At 38.0% G+C, this 23,057-nt stretch overlaps 1 protein-coding gene and 1 pseudogene across 1 annotated transcript in view; one reads left to right on the forward strand and one right to left on the reverse strand.

Annotated features, from left to right (window-relative positions):
* HEPHL1 (hephaestin like 1) overlaps positions 1-23,057 on the reverse strand; it is a 62,811-nt gene that overhangs the window by 1,870 nt on the left and 37,884 nt on the right. Inside the window, exons 11-17 of the mRNA XM_016158653.2 lie at positions 22,159-22,371; positions 19,307-19,520; positions 14,053-14,192; positions 11,353-11,493; positions 7,803-7,909; positions 5,053-5,275; positions 3,597-3,736 (exon numbers count right to left, since the gene is read on the reverse strand). Of these exons, the coding sequence (XP_016014139.2) occupies positions 3,597-3,736; positions 5,053-5,275; positions 7,803-7,909; positions 11,353-11,493; positions 14,053-14,192; positions 19,307-19,520; positions 22,159-22,371 (1,178 nt within the window). The remainder of the gene's footprint in view (positions 1-3,596; positions 3,737-5,052; positions 5,276-7,802; positions 7,910-11,352; positions 11,494-14,052; positions 14,193-19,306; positions 19,521-22,158; positions 22,372-23,057) is intronic.
* Positions 6,752-6,870, forward strand: LOC118603661 (annotated as a pseudogene).

Consider the following 23,057-nt stretch of genomic DNA (forward strand, 5'->3'; position numbering starts at 1 on the left):
CTTTGAGCAAATAAACTCCAGATCCAGAGGTCTTCATTGGCAAATTTTACCAAACATTTAGAAAGGAAATAATACCAATTCCAAACAAACTTTCAGGAAATAGAAGAGAGGAGAACATTACCAACTCGTTTTATGAGGCCAGCATTACCCTGATACAAAAACCAGACAGATGCTTTATAAGGAAAGAAGGCTGCTACCACTATTTTTCATCAACATAGATGCAAAAACCCTTAACGAAACACTATCAAACTGAATCCAGAAATATATGAAAAGGATACTGCATTATAAAGTTTATCCTAGGAATGAAAATTAGTTCAACATTTGAAAATCAGTGAAGGTAATTTATCAATATAGTAAAGAAAATCATTAATAGGCTAAAAAAAATATCATCTCAATAGGTGCAGAAAAAGTATTTGATAGAGTTTAACATCTGATTATGATTAAAAAAAAAACTCAGCAAACTAAGAATAGAAGGAGAATTCCTCAACTTGGTAATGGGATCTACAAGACACCTACAGCTAATTTTATGTTCAATGAAGAATGTCTAAATGCTTTTCCTCTAACATTAAAAATAAGGCAAGGATGCCCACCTTCACCATTCCTGTTCAGCATTATAGTAGAGGTTCTAGCCAGTGTGATAAGGCAAGAAAATAAATAAAAAGCATCCAGATTGAAAATAAATAAGATTGTCACTAATCACATATTGTCTGTGTAGGAAACCATCCCTCAAAGTCTACAAAAAAAGCTACTAGAAATAGTTTAGCAAAGTTGCAGGTACAAGGTCAATTATACAAAACCAGTTATATTTCTATATATTGCCAATGAAGAATTAAAAATTGAAATAAAAACAATATCACATATATCACCAAAGTTTATGATATACTTAGCTGATAATCTAACAAAGTATATGCAAAATCTATATGCAGAAGGCTATAGAACACAGATGGAAGAAATCAAAGAAGACCTGAATAAATAGGGAGATATGCCATATTCATGGATTAGTAGGCCCAATATTAAGATATCAATTCTTCCCACCCCAATGTACAGCTTCAATGCAATTCCAATCAAAATCCTAGCCAGATTTTTAATAGAAATCAACAAGGTATTTCTAAAATTTATATGGGAAGGCAAAGATCTAGAATAGCTAAAAAAATATATATATATCAGCACCTGATTTTAAGACTTACTGTCACACTAAAGTAATCCAGACAGTGTGACATTCAAAAAATGACAGACATATAGATTAGTATAACAGAATAGAGATCCTAGAAATAGGCTCACATATGATCAATTATGATTTTGCACAGTGTGAGAAAGGGTAGTCTTTTCAATGAATGGTGCTGGAACAATTGGACATCTATATGCAAAAAATAAACCTTAAACCATAAATAAAAAGTAACTGAAAATGGATCAGAGCCCTAAATACAAAACCTCAAACTATAAAACTTCTAGAAGAAAATCTTTGTGACTTCAAGTTAGGCAAAGATTTTTTAGTTATGATACTAAAAGCATGATCCATAAAGAAAAAAAAATGATAAACTAGACTTTTTCAAAGGTAAAAATTTCTGCTTTTTAATTGGTAATGTAAAGGAAATGAAAATATATCACAGACTGAGAACAAATATTTATAGATCTCATACCTGGTAAAGGATTTTTATCCAGAATGTATAAAGCTCTCAAACTCAACAATAAGGAAACAACCCAATTAAAAAATGGGCATAATCTAACAAAGTATATGCAAAATCTATATGCAGAAGGCTATAGAACACAGATGGAAGAAATCGAAGAAGACCTGAATAAGTAGGGTCAGATAATAGAGGGAAATAAACACATGAAAATATGCTTAGTATCATTAGTCGTTAGGAAAATGCAAATAAAAAACAGTGAGATACCACTACACATTTAGTAGGATGACAAAGAAAAGTAAAATAAAAATGGGAGATTCCAAGTGCTAATGTGTCTGTGGAACAAGTGGTGTTCTCATACATTTCTGGTGAGAATACAAAATGGTACTGTCTCTGTGGAAAATAGTTTGGCAGTTCCTTAATGAAGTTAGATATACACTTACCGAATGGCCTAGCAATCCAACTCATAGATATTTTCTCTAGGAAAATGAAAACTTATGTTCACACAAAAACATGTACACAAATCTTTATAAGGATTTTGGTAATAATCAAAAATTGGAAATAATCCAAATGTCCCTCAACAGAGGAATGGATAAACAAAGTGCAGTATATCCATACAGTGGAATACTACTCAACAATAGAATGGAACAAAACTACTGCTACACACAAGGGAGATGCAATTCAAATGCCTATACTAAATGAAACAAGTCAGGTTCAAAATGCTACAGGCTGTATGTTCCCATTTATATGAAATTTCAGAAAAGACAAAGCCACGGCCATAGAAAACAGATCAATGTTTGCCAGGGGTTAAGCATGGAGAAGTAACTGACTCCAGACGGTGCAGCAGGGAAATTTTAGGGGGGGATGTGTTCTATATTTTTATTAGTATTTGTTACATTACTGTATGTGTTTATTAAAACAGAACTGTACACGAAAGAGGGTGATTTGTACTCACTGTAAATTATACCTTAATTTAAAAAATTTATATAAAATAATTTTTATATGTACATAAAATTTTATAATTTTATAAATGATATTAAATTTTATAAATTTTTAAAAGTGTAAGTTTAAAGTGTAAGTTCTGAAAATGAGCATAGGTATTTAATACATAAAACTATTATCATTATAGACTAATACTTGGTGTCTTAAACTGTTGAATAAATATACAGAGAGGAGAGGATATTAAAAAAAATTATTAAAGTTACTATTTATTCCTGTATAACTAGGAAAGAACCAATACAGCTTTTCCTTACAGATTAGATATGATTATTCTTTTCTGCTTTACTTCCTTGTAGACTGCACTGAACACTTGAGATAACTGACTATTTGTACTTTATCACGAGAGATTCTAATTCAGCTGGTCTGGAATGGGGCCTGGCAATTTGTTTCTTAAACAGCTCCCCCAGGTGATTCTGTATAGTCAGCACCAGCCATATGATATAGATGCTGGAGAGGCAGAAGGCCACACATGGTCCAGTACAGCTCACTAGGGCAAAAGTCAAGGTAAAGTTTTGGGCCCAAGCCAAAGCATGAAATAGCTCCTTTACTAGATAGGGCTATTCTGTTGGCTAATCACATAGAAAAGAAATGCGGAAAGGAAAGAGGAAGGCAAAAAAAAAAAAAAAAAAAAAAAGGAAGGATGAGGAAAAGGTACAAAATTCTATGGATGCTTTCATATATAATAGTAACAGCATAATCCAGAGTAGTCAGAATTATCCCCATATAAGTGATGAAAAAACTTTCATCTGAAGCTCAGAGAGGTTTTTTAAACAAGCACGGTAAAATATGCGTAAATATTAAGAAATATCTACCAGAGGAGGAGTATAATCATGCTATTCTGTTCCATTCTTTAATATTGACTACCCACCTCTCACAGGCCTTCTTTGTAAATAACCCTCTTATTTCACAATGGAAATCCACTGAACTTGTTCATTCGAAATGTCTTTCCCAAAGCATTTTGCTTAAACTTACTTTGAAAAGAAAGCTCTCAGCATGATAATGGATGGTATGAATGTCCACTTCACTTCCTAGTCCTAACAAATACCAGTTTGTCATTGTATCTTCATTCATGATGAGGCCATGGAGATTCCCAAATATCTTTCCATTAATAGCTAAGATGGAGAAAAGAAAATAGCTTGTGATTAGTGAGAAAACACTCATTACTTAATCTGGTTTTAGGAATGGTTCAAGAAAATTTTTAGATCACCAATATTCTCATCTGCCTGATAAACGTGGAACAATCTCACTTGCACTTGTCGATGTCCCTACCATCTAGACCAAAAATTCAGATTACTAAGAAATCCTTATATGAAGAGGGCTAGGAAAAAAAATAGCAGTCTATTTTTGAAAGCTACTTCTTGGGTAGCAGTGTGGGTTGTATTTGTAATCTATAGCATATTCTTTTTATGCTATAGATTACAACTACATTTATGAGGTAGCCAGATTTATACCATTCTACAGTTGAGTGGACTAAAGCAGAGATCAAATATATATAAATCATAATTGAAACAATTAGGAACTATTTCCTTAATATTTCACTTTCTGAGAACTAGTTTGGGACAAGTTCCTAAGTCTGGCTGACTCTCCAAAAAACATTACACCAGCTGAGCCCATGACCTCGGAGTGACCAAAATAAGCTCAAGCTGGGTTGATGTGATAGTGATTCACTCTTGTTTTCTACTAAATTTTTATTGTGTGCATCATGATACAACCAAATTAGTTACATTCATTAAGAAGAGAGACATACTAAGAGATGCTCGGGAGAGGGAAGAAAAATTGGTAGAAGAAAATAGCTGAATCAGAGATCAGGCAACTATATTCTAATCAATGTCAGCAATTAAGTAGCTTTGTGACGTCAGGCAGGGCCTATCTTTTTGTACACTTTTGGCCAAAAGTACATCTTGGAGGCAGGGCCTATCTTTTTGTACACTTTTGGCCAAAAGTACATCTTGGTGAAAGAGTGCAGATGTGTCAATTAAACACATTATTCCCATTAAAAAAAAAAAAGGCCTTAAATTACATGGAGTTAAATAACATAGACACAATAAAACATAAATTTGGTGATGGTATTTTATCAGAAACAGTTAGACCAGGCCCTAAAATTTGATCAATTAGAAGTTATGGTGTATTCTTATAAGTGATGATTCATTTTTTAGGAATTACTTCATGGTTTTATAATTTAAAGATCTCAGAATTCAGAAATAGAAGTCCCTAAAACAGTTGGTCTAAAGCTTCACTGGACCTTGCTGGCAGCCAACTAATGGCTTGGCTGGCTCTAGCTAAAGGAAACTTTAGAGGACTTTCTTCAGTCCAAGTGTCCTGGGGGATGCGGAAGGGCTCAGAGAAGGAGGCTGGTGACCTCCTGCAGTCATAGAAATTTCTGTGAGCTTATCTCGACAAGGGTCTTCTTTTAAAACTTCTGATATACCATGCATTCTGTTGCTCTCCTCAAAATCGTCAGTGTGCTTAAAATCTCGTGGGTCTTTATTGAGATACTTCTTAATATTGTCATCCAGATACCAAGATTCATTCTCATTAAATACCAAAAACAAGAGAACAAATTCATAATCAACGTCACTTCTTCTTCCCTTTTCATTCAACACTCCTTCTCTGCATATAATCAGAGGACCCATCAAACCACTGTATGTATCCTGAAAGAAAATAAAACTGAATTAGAAAACCCTTTAAATAATTTAATAATACAGATTAAGTGCTTATAAGAAAGTCATTGTAAAGAGACTATTGACCATGAAATAAGTACTAAGAAGCCCTGAGAATCAGGGTGACCTTTATGAAAATTTACGAGTATTCCTAAAAATTTGCTACAAAGTTTGCTACAAAGGGCCAAGGCCATGTCCCTCACTTATCACAGTCTTCAGAGCATAACCCCATGTTTAGTAGAAAGTAATCAATAAATATTCATTGAATAAATAAATGCTTATTTCTATTTTTCTGTTTTGTAAGTGAGACTGTATTTATAGCTATATACGAATATTTACATTTTACTTCTGTGAGTTAAAGTGAACAGGGTGATTAGCAAATGATACAGGACCATGGACAATGACCTCCATGTCAAGTTGTTCAGCCCCAAACTTTCTTTTGAGGAAAACTCCCACTTTTCCAATCGCCTACTTAGATATTGCTCCTGATGTGCTTCCTGCAATGATTCAATCTGCTAAGCATTTCTAAAGTGGGCTTTATTATTTTTCTCAAATCATTTTTTTCTCCTGAATTCCCTATTTCTGTAAACAGTGTTATGATATTACCTGTCATTTAGGTCAGAAAACTTGATTTCAATGTTTAATTTCTCTTTCTTTACTTTGTGCCATCTCATTTCCTGTCAGATCTCACATTTATTTCTTCTCCCTTCACCATGCTTCTCCCTTCTGTGACCTCCTTCCAACTCCATCTACCCCCACCTTTCAGTAGGATTTTACCACCTCACTCTGGACTAGAAATAGGCTCCTCTCTGGTTTCTGGCTCATCTCACCTGCTGTCCATCTTGTTGACTGCCATCAGATTAATCTCATCACTTCCATATATAGAAGTCTTCAGTGAATTTCTATGGCCCACCGAATAAAGTCTAAATCCTTAACAGGTCCTTAAACCCCTCCTGTGCTCTTCTTCCAGTGGATTTCTCTAGTTTAAGCTCCCCCACTGCTTTCTTTTCTTTTCACCTACTTAGCTAAATGGGACTCAACATTTCCCAGACACACCTTCTGCTTTCCTATTTGCAGCTTCGTTTATAATGTTCTTTCTTCTAGACTCTCTTTCCAATGCCTCTTATAGAACTCACCAGATTCAGAGCTGTATTATAATTATGAGTATGCACACGCATTATTTCCTTCCAAAGATTATAAATCCCTTCAAGACAATATTTGCATTGCTCAAATACTTGTTAGAGTCATTTGCAATCACAAATGCTCCATAAATTTTTGTTGGGATGCACAAATAAATATATAAATGTGGGTATCCCATAATTCCAATCCGTAAGTTTATTTTTCCAAGTGTCTTATATGTCAATCCTGAACTTTTGCACTGTCCACTACAACTCAAGAATATTAACACAGCCATCTAATACTTAAAAGGAAGGTTAAGATAATCTTTCGCTTTGTTAAAATAATGGGTACTATGGCCATGCCACCCTGTACAAGCCTAATCCTGTCTGATCTCAGAAGCTAAGCAGGGTCAGGCCTAGTTAGTACTTGGATGGGAGACCACCTAGGAAGGCCAGGTGCTATAGGCATAACAACAACAAAAAAAGAGTTTGTAAGCTGACAAGGTTCTTGCAATATGTGAGGTCAACCAAGGGTTGCCTCACCTAAAAAAAAAAAAAATAGTAAAATAAAATAATGAGCAGTGTTTACATTTTATATCATATGTGATTTTAGTTTGGACTTTGATTTAAGCCATATAATTAAAGACGAGTTGTTTTTCATACACGCATATGACTCAAATTCAATACTGGATCTTTGCCTTTAATTTCTAAATAAAGTTAACCTATTTATCATTCAGATAGTTCATAGTTTCAGTTACTGTTTGGAGTGTGCTTTCTTTTCCTGAGCTCTGTTTGCAGTGGTAATGCTTTAAAAAATAATAGATTTAACACATCAAAAATCATGGTATAAATTATATTAAAAATATTTTTATTTTATGGTTATTTACATATCTTCTATTGCTGCAAACTGCCTCATAAGTTCTAAATTTGGTAATTGAAACATTGAGATTTTGTCCCCCCCATACTTTTTTATTATCTTTTAAAAAAATAGTTTTATTTTTCAATTACAGTTGACATACAATATTATATTAGTTTCAGCTGTACAACATAGTGATTAGACATTTATATAACTTATTAAGTGATCACCCTAATAAATCTAGTCCCCATCTGACACCCTATATAGTTATTACAATATGATCAAATGTTTCACCCGCAAACTTTAGGTTAAGAGTCAGCAAATTTTTCTTTTGTAAAGCACCAGATAGTAAATATTTTTTACTTTGTTGGCCATACCTTTTCTGTCACAACTATTCAACCATAAGTAATGTAAACAAATGGTCCTGGCCATAGTTTGAGACTCCTGCTCTAAACCATCACACCCCTTCTCATATACCCACCAGAGTAATAGTCAACCAAAAGCCATATTGCTTTGAGTATTTTGGTTACTCTCTCCACCTTACCTTCACAAAGTTCACTGTTGAATAGTAAACCCATGGAATACAATTTGGGTCAGATGGCCCTGGACCAGACCTTTTAGGGACATTCCATCTATAAGTTTTGGTTTCTCCTGAAACATATGAGAAGAAATAGAAATAATTTACTAGTGTTACCTCTGTTCCAGATCATTTACCTGAAGAAATACAAATAGATCTTTATATATTTTGGTTAATGTTTATTGCTGGGGAGAATTACTCATCTATTAGAAATAGATAGTTACCATTAAACTCATCTTGATTTTCTGAAGTTTCAAAATGGCAGATTTTTCATTTCAGACTACAGCCTTCCCTCTAGTTTGCCCTTCTATTATCAACTGATGTTTATTCAGGAAATGAAGACATTTTATACCTCACTGTTTCCCCCCCCCCCGCCCCCAAATTTCATATCTCCCTCCCAAAAGCTATGCTTGAGTACACTTAAATTACCATAGACCTCAGCCACGGCTTCTTATGAAATCTCCAGGGAGCTTTGTAAACTCTCATTGCTCAGACCTCATCCCAAACCAATCAAATTAAGAGTATCAGGGTCTGGGACTAGGGCATCAGCATTTTTTAAAGCTTCTCGGGTAATTTTAATCTGCAGGCAGATGAGATCTAGTTAGAACCAGAGAGAATCAGAGAGACCTAGTTCCAAATCTCAACCCCATGACTTACAATTTACCCAATCTTTGACAAGCTACTTAACCCCACTGACCTTTAGATTCTTGTAACATAGGTTGGTCATCCGAGTTTTCATATTGTTGTGAGAATTAAATAAGATAAAATACCTAGGATAGTACCTCACATTAAAGGCAGTCAATAAATGTTAATTTGTATGTATATTAATAACAAATGTATGTACTCCCTATTGACAGGCACTGTATCTATGCATCCCCTGTGGCTGACCCACAGCCTTGCAAATGAGTCATAAATATACTCAAGAATTAGGAAGATAATCACACTGTAAAAGTCTCAAATAAAAGCCACATTTAAATTCTTATCTCCTTTGGAGCTACCTGTGTCCCATCCCCATCCCATCAGGACAACCTATAGCTGGATGTTAGCCACAAAGCAAAACAAAAGTAAAGTTTACATGCAACTTTGCTCTATATCTGTTCCTACACCAGTAGGTTAGCGATATAACTTTAGATCTAGTTTTCATCAAGTTTCATTATAGCCCCAATGCCTTGTTAATTGCAAGACAAACAGCTGATAATTTAACTTCCTAAATGCAAGTGGCTACAGGGGTGGTATTATTAAAGTTAACACTCCAGCAGGGAGCACGGCCCTAAATAAAAAGATGCCCAGTAAATGTTTTTCGAGCAATTTAATTTAAAAAGAAGAAATTTGACAGAGGCTGCTTACTTTTCTTAGGATGCTCTCCTTGTCTCATGGAGATTCCCAGATGAACCTTCTGCAGCTTGCCTGCACTGCCTGCACCAAGTTAGTTCCCTGCTCCTGACCCCATCTCAGCTCTCCCAAACCTTTCAGCCTGTCAGAGACCCTGGGGGGTGGGGGGCGGCGGCGGGGGGGGGGGGGTGGATCCCCTCCCTCTGAGTTCCAGTAAGAAAAAAGTCCCTTTGCCACTTTCTAATCATTCTTCCCCCCCACCCCCCTCGCTCACATAGCCCTCACATCAAGGACTGTTCGAAGGCTGGCCAGCATAGAGGAGCCGTGTCCTTTGCCAGTCACACTATTACGGCACAACAGCCTGTGAAAGGTCATCCCAACTTGTCCACAGTCCTGCGGAGCCTCACCAGTGCCAGATTGGCACCTTTCTTTCTCCCTCTTGAGATACTTTGAACCATCAAAAATGAATATTTAATGGCTTTTTTGAGCCATTTAAAAACCTTTCCCTCTTCACTGAAGCAAGACACATTCATTTTTTAAAATCTAGTAAGTACACAAAATATGAAGAAGTAGACAAGAGTATCACTCCGCTACTCAAAATTACCACCACCAAGCTTTAACTGCAACTAATATTTTGGCTTATTTCCCTTCTGGCCTTTCTTGTATTTTGCTTAAAATGATTCCACAAGTCATTCACATGTCATTCAAACCTTCTTAAATATCAGTTAATGGCTGCATAATAGGCCATGATATGGATATTCCAATTTTATTTAACTATTTTCCTATAGATAGATAGGAAAAGTTTCTTGAAGCAACAAAACACAGGCTTTTGATACTGGGGATAGGGTGAAGTGGAGAGTGGCAGAGTAAGTTGGCCAGTGGCCAGTGAAGATTTTCCTTCCCCCAACCCCATCTCTGCAGAGGCACCTTGCTAACTTTTTCTAGTGATGCATTAGATTTTCTTTTCTTCTTTTTATGCATCTTTTTTTTTTTTGGTTTACATGACTTTTATTGTAATTACTATAGTATTAAGTATTACAATATTATTATATGTAAGAGGTAAAAAGGAATATAACTCCTCCATAATTATGCCAATGGTTGCTGTCAATTTCATAACCAAAGGTCATAGTGGCTCTTCCCATTTATTACTACCACACTTCAACCACGTGAGTGTTATGGTGTGCTACTTAAATTGTGAGATATTCTCTCCCTTCAGTGCGTTTAAAACCCAGTTGGAGTTCTACCTCCTTTATGAAGCTTTTCCTCATTACTCCTTTCCCTAAATGCTCCTAATTAATCAATCAGTCTTAGTGGATCTTCCTTCTCTGAAACTTCTGTAAGGACATTCAGACATAATCTTGAAATTCTTCACCTCTTAGAAAGCGTATAATGCTGTATAATCCTCACTACTACTGAAATGATTCATCTTGTCTGTCTTTTTTTCTTCCAGACTCATTTGAAATATCTTGAGAGAAATACGTGATTAAGAGCTTCAAGGTTCTGAAGTCGACCAAACTGGGGTTCCATCACAACTAATGCTTTACCTGGTCAAGTTCTGTACCCCTCTGTGCTTTTGTCATCTGTTAAATGGGAATAATACCATATTTCATCAATTATAGATGCACATTTTTCACATTTAACATAACCGAAGTCAGGCTGCACCTTTCAATCGGTGGCATGTTAAAATTTGATTGGGAGCATATTTTTTCTTGTTTCAGTAACAGATAAAATAATGATGATGGGAGCATTTGAGATCTTGCTTCCTGGCAATGTTGTCAATTTGGCTCAAATAAAAACTTATAAAAATTCTCTCTAAAAAAAAAAAGAATAGTGATGGACATTATAATCAATGTTATCAGATTTAATGGAATATTAGTGCCTACCTTACTGAGTTATTGTAAAGATAAATGAGTTTTTTTTTTAAATGAAGCACAGCACTTGGCACAAGGTTAACACTCAATATGTGTTAGCTATTATTACATTTACTACAATTTAGGTCCTTGATGGATCCTAGAACCTCCGCAAACACTTGGTCATTAGATGAATGATGATCTCATATTGGGAGTGACTAGGTGATGGCTGGGACACACTGACGCTAAGATGAGTGCTTCAAGATCCTAGAGATCAGAAAAAGGTTGAGTCTTGTGTCCTCATCAAGACACAGCAGATCTCTGGAGTAACTTACCTGGCTTTGTCATAGGCACTTGGAGCCGCTTCTCCCTATCCGTATTCTCCACACCGTGGGCTGAGATGGAGTAGGGTCGATTGGCTTTGTTCTTGAATATGATCAGAATAGAGTCACCCACCTCGGCATGTATCATTGGGCCTAAAGACAAAACACAAGTCTGTGTGCATTATCGTTGCTCTTTTCAACGCTGATGTAATTTAAATATAGGTAGTATTTGGCAAAATAAAACAAAGGTTAGCTTCTTCATTAGTGAAGAAGGCGATATATTTAGCATTAAATATCATGTAGTGTGTGGCAATTGGACCGACCCGGCTTCAAAGCCTGCCTCCTTCACTTATTATACAGGGCTTGGGTAAGTCAAGGCCTGCCTAAGTCTCAATTTCCTCATCTGTAAAATGAGTTCAATTACCTTTCTCATAAGGTTATAGCAAGAATTAAATAAGATGATGTATATAAAATGCTTATTTCAGTGCACTGAAGCACAGTAATAAATGCTTAAATTTTTACTACTGCTGAGACATAATTTCCAGGAAAAGCCATATCCATGATATGACGACTTTTAGTTGTAATTCCCCTGTGCAAATTTGTTAAGTCTGAAATTGCTCACTATCTGGTAAATGGATATAATAATAATGATAATGAAAATAATAATGATAATGAATATAATGTGTATATGTGTATATATATAATGTATATATAATGTACACATATCATATATACGTACACATTATATGTGTATAAAACAGATTTGAAAGATAAGAACAAAACTAAAACATTCACGTATTGACTTATGATCAATACATTGGTTTCACTAATGCATGGCCAGTGCAGTTTCTCAATATTTGGATACTTGATGACATGCGCTTTCTTCAGCTCCTGACATGTGCACATTTTCGTTAGAAGCAACCATTCCGTGTTAGAGTGGAAATTGTTCCACACTCCACTGGAGAGGCCTGTGCCAACATGACTGTGGAATGCGCCTTGCCCAGGCCAGGTCACCTCTTGGTGCCTAGAATGTGGCACAAACACAGTTTGCCCCGCACACGCCCCACACTGACAGAGCATCAGACATACGGTGGTCTTCAAGAGGCACCACTTTGGGGAGGATGGAAACAGATTCCCATGTTTGAAGAACCTCAGCCCTGAACCCTGTTTATTCGTGTTCTTGGGCATTTGTCGCATTCTGCATTCATAGGGAGATATATGCGAGGCGGGGTTTGGGGGGACCTGACCACACCCAGCCATTCTTCACTGATTCAGACCAAAGTTTTAATTGCTTTTTTGAGAAAGACCACTAAAGGCATTAAAAAATCTAAAATTTGTTGGGCTATTATTATCTTTGGAATGAAATAGTATCAATCACAAAATGTTTGAAAAATGCTCATTTGAAAAAATGATAAAGCTAGAAAAGTAATTTCTAGGCATGTTTTTTAACAGGAAATATGGGTAAGTTATAGGTAGGGGCATGTGTATGCATATATTAAAATCATGATTTGCATATTCATTACCACTTAAATTGCATTTGTCTTGCTGTACTGGTGAGTAAGAGTGAATGCCTTCTGATCTATGGCCTGGTAGGTCACAGGAAGCAGTAATGAACAGTAATATGCCTGCCATGTGCCCTTTGTAACTTTAGGAGCATAGGCCTCTCCCTGGGGTGCAGAAAATGAGTAGATGGGCCTTCCGCTCCCCTGGCTGAAGTGTTACTTGGCTAACCTTTGATGGAGTCACTCATTTGTGTCATTTTACTGAACAGACCCAAACCAGGGCTCTTCGGGGGCAACCCAGAGCCCTCAAGCAGAACCGGTACTTTTTCTTAAGAGTTCAATTGGCACACAAATTTTGAAAGAAGGAACATTCTCATGGGGGCCGACTTCATTTAATGTGTCAAATAAGCTTGGGTGCATGTGCCAGGGTTAATAAATAGGGAAAGTATGGGGTAGGTGGATGGGAAATTTAATAATTTATCAAGCTAGCAATCGTGATACCTTATTTTAATATTAAAAAGCACTGTATAATGCCATATTTTATACATAAGTTATTTGTGCATTTAAAAATGAGAACAGATTTCATAAAGTCATCTTGATTAGCCCTCTGCCTTAAGATCTCATCTTCATGATGGGGTCAGGTTGGGTGACTCCCAGGTGAAGAGAATGGGGAGGAAATCAGGAAGCACTATTTGATCGCCAGACCAGGACGCTCTGGGCATCAGATAGGCAGAGTCCGTTCTGAGAAGGCCATGAATGAGTGCCTCCCAAACCAAAAGCAGGTCTCTCAGCAGCCCTCTCACATTAAGGGGTTCCTCTTCTGTTATAATTATTCGAATGGTGTGTTGTTATGGCCCTGAGCACAAATAATCAAGGACCTTGAAGAAGATATGCAGACACTCTGCCTGCTGTTCTGAGGCATCAGATTGTTTCAAATTAAAATTTCCCAGCTCAGCAGAGGAGTGAAAAAGGAACTTCAAGACCACAGATAGTGGTTGGACTGCCCTGCTGATAGGGATTCCTGTTTGCGCTTTATCTGGAAGTCTTAGTATGACTATTCTTCAGACAGGCTGAGCACACAGCTTGCTCCCCAATGATGGGAGAGTGGGAAGAGGTTGCGCTTGCTGAATGCAGTCAGGCTACTCTGTTCCTTCGCTCCCTTCTCAGGTAAGTCTAATGGACATGCGCACCACTGCCATCTGTGCCATACCCAGCAGTTCTAAGTGCTCCTCTCGCGGTGGCCGGGCTTTGATCTCCACAAATTCTCCACTGGTGTATTCCCTGTAAACCACCTTCTTGTACTGAGAGCCAATCCAGTTTTCAGTGTGGTTCATAAATATATCTCCGTGTCTGCAAATCAGAAGCATCAGAAATTAAAGTCGTGAGACAGTAGAAAAACTGAATGCTTCTGAGTGATCCAGGAGTGCTTCAGGGCAGTGCCTCTCAAACCTGGCTGCCATCAGGATTTCCCTGGGAAGCAAGCCTTTTGTACCAGACTCTCTGAGAGTGGGGCCAAGAATCTGCATTTGAAAGTGCCTAAGGACTTCTGATGTGGGCAGCCCAGCACTGGCTTATGGTCCACTTTTGGGAACAGTTGCTCTATAGGTTGGTGAGTGCTGAATAGGACCAGCTTTAGCTGGAGATTCGTAAGGGCCCCTCGAGTTTGTACTTCTTGGGACTAGCTAACCTCACATGCTCATACGTGCATACACCCACACTCTACCACCCTGCATTCCTCTAGATTTCATACATATCATTCTCTGCCTTGTTATGTTTTTCCACTTTGATCTCAAGAAAGCCTGTGGTTCGTGTTTGTACATATGCTCACGTACAAATATAGATACAGTTGATTCTTGTAGTTATGTCCTAGAAAGTCACCACAAACACTGAATTATTGAACACTGAACCATTATTCCTAGGGGGAATATAGAATTAGTTTTTTTCTAACCATTGGCCATAATATTTTCATCATCATATCAATATATACGTATTTTATGTGTTTCTGTTTAAAGACATCTTAATATATATTGCTGGTTCAGTAACATTGAATCTACAGCCAAAAACCCTATAACTCATGCCTAAATGAAGCTTATCTAACCAATGTATTTTCTCTGTAAGGCCTTCTTGAACATTCAAACACTAGACAGCACTTCAACACTATGCTGGGGGTGGGGTGTATTTTTAATAGCTAAATCACCAATAAAAAGCATAAAAATACAAAAAAAGTGGCATTAAGGAAATCACAAAAATGACATTTGTGTATGGTATGAGATCTGAAACAAGAAGGCACAATGAAGCCTTGTTTGACCTCAGCTGGGAACATATATATCAATTGACACAAAATTTTTGCTGCAAATGACCACAAAAGTACCACAAAAATTGATTTGGAGGTGAATTCACAAATATGGAACCCACCAATAATGAAGATTAACTGTATATTTAATCTATCACCAGGATAGATCATCACAAAAGATAGAAAGAATATCAATTTATCTCCGAAATATAGTATGTCTCACATCCTTCCATTTCCCACTGTTAAACTGTCCACACTCCAACTTAAGCTACCTCCATCACTTACCTGCATTAACTAAAATTGCTCCTAATCATTCTCCTTGCTACCTACTATACTCCTCCCTTCCCCCTGTTCTCTACAGAGCAGGCAGAGTGATCCTAAACTGTAAATTCAACCAAGTCTGTCACTGTGGAAAGCCTCTTTTATGGTGTCCTGCTGCCAAACAACTTGAATTGCCTCTGACACCGCCCCTTTACTGTCTGCCTCTGCCAGCCTCTCAAGCCTTGCTTCCCATTACTGGCCCCCAAATACTCCATGCTCAAGTCATTCTGAGCATTCACTCTCTTGAGCACCACGTACTCTCCCCACCTTCAGGCCTTCCGTGTGCTGCTCCCTGTGCCCAGAACGTGCTTCCTACCTCTTCAACTTGTCCACTCCTCACATTCCAGGTCTAAGACTTCTTCCTTCTGGAAGCTTTCCCTGACCACTTACCCTTTCCCTACCTTTTCTCCGGACTGGGCTGCGTGCTTCTGCACCCTGCACTCCCTCTCCTAGTGATTGCTTCACTCAACAGCTTGTTCTAAAGTCTTCCCCATGGACTAGGAGGTCTGTGTAGGAAAGAACCTCGTTTGCTCCGCCCAGCATTTTTACCAGCACTTTACACAATGCCTAACACACAGTAGATATTTAACAAATGTGAGATTCTTACACTGTAACATGACTGCAAATCGTCTAAAGAATTCAGTAAATGCAAATTTGGGGGCTCATACTCCAAGTTTCTGATTCTCTGGGCATACGGTGAGAGTAAGAAGTATACAAGCATCCCAGAAATGCTGACACATTTGGTCTTTATGCTTTGAGAAACACTCCTGTATAGTATTAGATGGCTGAAGGTACTAGGACGAATTCTTCAAAAAGGTTACTGTCCGTGCTACTCTCGATAAGTCTGAATAAGGTGAACTTTTATGCTAAGTATAATTCAAAAAGCTCACGTATATATGGGCAAATAATTTTTTTACAAAGGAGCCAAAAATATATAATAGAGAAAAGAAAGCCTCTTCAATAAATGTTGCTAAGAAAATGGAAAACCACATGCAAAAGAATGAAACTAGACTGCTATCTGTCACCATATACCAAAATTAACTCAAAATGGGTCAGAGACCTGAATTTGAGACCTGAAACAATAAATAGGACTACATCAAGCTAAAAAGTTTTGTACAGCAAAGGAAATCATCAACAAAACAAGACAACTGGCTGATTGGGAGAAGATATTCGCTTATGATACATCTGATAAGAGGTTAATATCCAAAATATATTAGAAAAACTCATACAATTCGACAACCAAAAAAAAACCCCACAATCCAATTGAATTATTTTTGTATTAAATTTATCAGGGTGACATTGGTTAATAAAATTAAATGGGTTTCAAGTGTACACTTTGATAATACATCATCTGTACACTGCATTGTGTTTTCCCCCTACACTGTATGCTTTCTAAGGGTAGAGAATTTTCCTTCTACTTTTATTTTCCAGGGGTCTCAATAACACCTGTGGTGGTGACCAGCACAGACTCTGGAGCCGTGCTCTGCTGTTTTCCAGCTTTCCTTTTCTGCAAATAGGGAGATAATAATGCATCTAGCTCCCAGGATTGGCGTGAGGATTATATGAGATAAGATCTGTAAAGTCCTATGTCAGATACATATTAGGCACCGTGTAAGTACTTGTTTGAGCATCAACTCTCTGGATGTCATATGCAATGCCAGGCTAAACCTGATCGAATGGGTCAAGCGTGGTTGCAAGGGTCCTACCAGATAAGAGTTTGTAAAAGCCCTAGCAAAATACCTGAATCATGGTGAGTGCTCAATAGATGGTAGTTATTATCTCAAATCCCAGGCTAGTTACTTTACCTGCATATAAGTCCACAAAAGAAATACAATTTTTTTTTATCTCTATAGCAACTTAACCCCTGTTTTCAATTCCCCTCCCCGCCCCCCCCCCCCCACTGCCCAAACCCTGGCATGGTGCTGATGGTCCCATTTGTTGCCTTTTAGTATTTTGGTGGCTTCTCATTATGTCCTTAGTAAGGCCCTAGGAAGGACTTCCAGGTCCCAGGTGTGCCAACTAGGACAATAAATGTCTCAGGGATAACCCACACTGAGAGGTGGTCTGAAAACGAGATGTGTCTTGTGCTATGGCTTTGGGTCCAAGGGCAGAAACATATCATCTGGGGTGCAGAAGGAGTGTTTGTCCCGGGTCTTCTATCTACAGGGGTGCCATCGATGTGCCACTAGGGGAACTTGTCATATCAATTCTGAACTACACTTTTATCTACAGATTTGTTGTGCTTTGAGTATGTGAATATTCATTCTCTCATTTCACTTTGTTTTTATTCATTTACGGGCAATGTCCAGAGAGGCAGGGGCAGGGTACAAGCACACTCAGCACCTTCCATCTCTCTGTGTCATTTGGGAGACAATCCTAGAAGACTGAAACTACAGCTTCCTGCCAGCCCAGAAGGATAGAGGGCTCAAAACAGAAATTACACTGAGTGTCGAGAAAATAATTAAGGCTATGCTTCTTGCACACTCATGGGCTAACACTGTACATGAGACGAAATTATTATATAATTATTTCTTTAGTTGTGGCAGGCCTTTAATGAAATGATCATTTTAGAAAAAGCCAAATTAGTGTTCATTTCATGTTCCACTGTGCCAGAATCAGCTTACCTTATATTGGCAGCACTGGTTTTGCAGAAAAGGAATGTCTGATTGATTTAACAAATGGGTTGGTGAATTATTGAAAATTTCAAGTTGTCCTTGAGGCTAATCTTTTCAAAATTAAGTCATTTTGTTCCTTCCTTTATCCATAAGGTGGCACTGTTATACTCTCTTTTGCAGGAGTCTGAGACCTCTAAACAGAGGCCAACCAGAAGAGAAACGAACATGGTAAGATCAGGAACAGTTTTGTGTAGAGGAGAGCGTGTAGCACAGCCATAGGGGATGAGGGGTAGGAGAGGAGAGAATGATAATAAAGAACAAAGAGAAACATGGGCACCAAAGCCAACATGGTGTAGTGGAAAGAAACAGATTTGTCCCTCAAAAGGCCTGTATTCAATTCCAACTCTGCCAATGACCAACTGCATAATTTAACTCTGCATCGAGTCTCCTCTTCTGTATGAAGACAATAGTACCAAAGCAGAGGACAGTTGTGAAGTGAGGGGTAGGAACTTTCGGGGAGGAGGTGTGCAGGCCTGAGCTTGACAGACGCCTCTATTCCTTGTTGAACTCTATCCTAGTGCACCCTGGGGGGCTTAGGGCAGGTAGAGGACCAGGGATCACAAGCGTGCTTGTTTGAGCCTCATTGATTCTTTGCTGCTTAGCACTGACCAACAGCTCTTTCATGGGAGGGTCAATCTTGCAGAATTTCTGGGCACAGGGCCTAGTAGAGTGATCTGTTCCTCCTTTCCCAGCTCAGGATCTCTGCCAAGACAATGTCTCCTACCTGCTGCTGGGTTGTCTCTCACCGGGATCAGCACTCGGTCAATGGCCCATCCTCCGTCCCCCTTCCCTGTGGTCCTCTCACCCGATCTACACACGACCTCTGATGCCCGCTGCACCTTTTTGTCTTTCCATGACCACTGTGGCATCTGCCCCTTTCCCTAAATCCTTTCGCTCTAGATGCTCTCTTAAAGGCACATTCATTGATCCACAGCCACACTTGGAACCAGCCACAGCGTTGGCACAGTAGTACTGAGCGAAGTGCCCTCAGAATAACTCCAGAACCCCTTTCTGGAATGGAGATGGGAAGATTCTCTAATCTTGTGTGCACAAAGTAAAAGTCTGCCAAAACCACGCAGGCTAAACCAGGACATTCTTAGGTTTCCACATCTGATTAATGTCTACAGCACATGCGCAATCCCACCCAACAGACGAGGCGGCTTTGCTCGTGGTACCTTTCCCCTCTGGCGTCCAAATGCTGCTTTTCGAACTCCCAGTTTTTGTTAGGGGCATAATCCCATTCTACCTCTTCAGCGGCGATGTAAAAGGTTCTTATCATCCCATATGGCTGCTCTGAAGGGTCCTTGTTGCCACAGCTGTTGACCTCATATATTTGATTCATGCCTCTTGTGAAGTGGTGCATGGTAGAACAAAACACCCTGAAAATACCTGAAAGAGACATGGTTTGACATTGTGTGTGGTGGTCAATTTTTTCATTTTCTTGGTTTTGGTTTGCTGACAAATTTACATATTTTATTATAAAATAAATAACCAGTAAAATGGATTTTTGTAAAACATCAATTTTATATAAAATCAGACTCCAAGATGGAAAAAAATCAGACCATAAGGGGAATAAATTACTTTGGATATATTTTGGGGGAAAAATACCATTTGAAATTCATCTGTAATGAAAAAATGAACTTGCAAAGTGGTTTCTCTGGGTCTTCTCTGTCGTGCACACCTATAAGAAGATAGTCACTCCTGGAAAATGAGTGATAGGTATAATTATCTTAGCCCAGCCCAGTTTAAAAAGAACTAATTATCTGTAAGATTAATATCCTAGGCAAAGTTTAAATTAGGACAGATGTAGTCATGTATTTTGCCCTAAAGTATTTCATAAACTATAAAGCAGAATACACATGTAAGGTATTATTATTATTATTAAAGCCAATGTATTATTTCATTAAGTCTTTGAGCAACGGAGATTCTCATTACCAATGGTAGGTCTACATTATGCCAGATGAAAAGAAAAAGAAAAAAAGGCAACTACATTTCTCTACATAATGCCCACACTCATGCCTGACTGAGAATTATGTAATTTTTAAATTGAATTTTCTAGATACATCAGCATCAAGTAGATATATTTTAATTGAAATTACCGTGAAATCATATAAAACAAAATTATTAAAAGATATTAACTCTCAGTGAAATTATTGGATATTTCCAACTATTGAGATCCAGTTGGAGTTGCCCAACTCTTGAATAATTCCAAAATTATGGGATATATCTTCCCTTCCTCTAGTAGGCTCTGTTCTTAGAGATGAGTGATTAGGGTGGCTCTCATTTATATCTGCAATGCATAGAGATAGCTTTTATCATGCCGCACATGTCTGAATATTGCCAAATTACTCCTCCAGGATGAGCAAAAACTGTTAGCTCAGTGGGTACCCTGGCGGCCACTGGGACTGCTGAGGACCCTCACGAGGAGGGGTCTCTGTGAAACCACAGGGAAAACACCTCTGAGAGCAGACTTGGAGAGAGCTCCTGCACATGTTGGTTTCCAGGCAGGCTGTTATTTATGTGTTTATCATGTTCTTCAATAGTTGGGGAATTATCTTCTCTCAGAGCAAAGAGGAGTTTAAAGCCTTATTTGTGGTGATGGCTTCAGGGATGTACACTTATTTCCAGACATGTTAATTTGTATATATTAAATATGTACATCATATTTGTATGTCAATCATACTTCAATATAGTGGTTGAAAAAATCAGAACAAAAAGAAAATGTTTGTGTTGCAGACTATGGTCTGTTCTAACCAGGTTTGGGGTACTCTTTCTGGCTTATAGTTGAGAAAGGAATTGGTTATATACCCAAGCTTTTAAGCAGTCAGAGATTTATATTTACCAACAAACATGAACTGGAAACATTATCATGAAGCTCTTTACAAGCCTATAGGGCACATGAGTTCAAGGCACTAGAATAAGGAGCCAAGTCTAAAACTATTTCAGCCAGCTCTGGCTTTGAATGCCTGCTTCTATGGATTAAAACTATTTTCCTCCCCTCCTCTTTTTGGTTTTGAAGAGTATATTTTAAAAAAATCAATGTGCCCAAGGCATCCCTTGGTTTGAATGATTCATAACTGAACAATTATACTAATTTAGGAAGGTCGAACACTAGAAGTTTACAAGGCAAGGATTACAGAGCACTGAGTCTCAGACAGTTCTTGCGCAAAAGTTTTGAAGCTCAAACCTCAAGTTCTTAACCAATGGCACTGGGAGGCATCTAAACTGCAGTTCTAGGGTGAAGTAAAGAAATAAACGTTCATGCATAAAGGAGGGAGAGTCGGCAATCATTCATCTTGGATGGCATATTGGTTTCTTTTTAAGACTAATGAAAATGTTGAGTTGTAGAAACATGCTGAATGCTCATCACACTTGCTATCCTTATTTTTCACACCACAGTTAACATACGCTGCCATGCGTTGCTCTGTGCCCCAGGTATCTAATTAGCTCAGGAATCTCCGAGAGAAGGGACAGGTACTGGCACTTCAGTGGGCCTTCCATGGACTTCAGGCCCAAGGCAGCTTATCCTCTGGGGAAACCAAGGGTGCCCAACAGAATGAAAAGAGAGAAGCCCCCAAATAACTCATTAAGAAGGCACTACCAATCTCTAGAAAAGGCAGACCAGGCCACATCATAACCTAGAAACACCCACTGAACTGTCCTTGCCTGGTAAGATACTTCAGAGCAGGAACCAAAATGATGTCTGTGCTTAAAGAGAACAAAAATATCCTCTTTCTTGGGACTGAATTGTTCATGGTGATGAATAAAGAGCATTCTCCAGATTCGAGTGGCAGCATCATTTAGAGGACTCTCACTTGTGCTTTGTGGATGTTGTTTTAGATGCTTCTCCTTTGTCCTCTCCGCTGTGTTTGGAATAAAATAGGATTCTCTGATTCATTCAAGGATGTATCTCTTTTTACATGCATTGAAGTGCCCAAATTTGACCATTTTCTTCAGGGGGAGGACACTAAGAGTATATGCCCGAAGACAGGAATTTAGTCACCTGAGATGGCCCCCCCAAGTTTACCTGCATGGTCTGGCTGCATGAAGGCCGTCGTGGAGGTATGGGGAAACAGGGCCAGGGTGTCGCGGTGAGTCCCTCGGATGTGAATGGTGTTGCCTTGAAAATAAACTCCATGCATGTCGGTGTCAGTACCCATTCCAATCATGTGCCAGGAAACTCTATCCTTTTTACACATGTTCAGGCCTGGCTGATTGCCATACATATAGCCATTAATAGCTAAATGGAAAGAAAGACACTGTCAGGGCCCACTATAATTTTGTAGACGTACTGAAAACACATCGTCTTAGAGAAAGATTATTATGGGATGGGGTGTTCGAGTTCAGGCTATATTCACAGAAGATCCTTATTATTAGAGAATAAATAGCACTAGGGAAAGTCATGTGGTGAATCAATTTAAAATAGAGACTTAAATTAACAATGAATAATGAAAATATATTAAAATTGTGAAAGCATTATTTAGCATATACACAAGGGCATGAATTCTAAGAATTAATAAGGGATAAGTCAGGTTGTTTTCTGGCAAAAATTTTTTTTTTCTGACAAAATCGTTTGAGACTATAATATGATATCCTTCATTTCAAATTTTAGTTTTACAGATTATAAATAGGATCATTCTTGAAAAAATATTATGAATTTCACCAATTTCCCCAAAGTCTTATCTAAAACTGTCGATATGAAAATCATTTTCTTTTGAGGTTCTTCTCCTGTTGTCTACCTTCTTAAGTGTCTTCCTTGGTTATTCATTCATTTAATTTTGTCAGATCCTCATTTCTTAATGGCTTTGCATTTGATTCTGGAAGTTATCAGATAATCCTCTCTACTGATTAGCTTTTCTATGAAGGAATTGCTGTTTCCTCATTTCTAGTTTAGTTTTCCTTTTTTTATTGGCTACTAAGAAGGTT

This window comes from Rousettus aegyptiacus, unplaced genomic scaffold (genome assembly GCF_014176215.1).
Source record: "Rousettus aegyptiacus isolate mRouAeg1 unplaced genomic scaffold, mRouAeg1.p scaffold_m13_p_5, whole genome shotgun sequence".
In the NCBI taxonomy this organism is placed as follows: domain Eukaryota; kingdom Metazoa; phylum Chordata; class Mammalia; order Chiroptera; family Pteropodidae; genus Rousettus; species Rousettus aegyptiacus.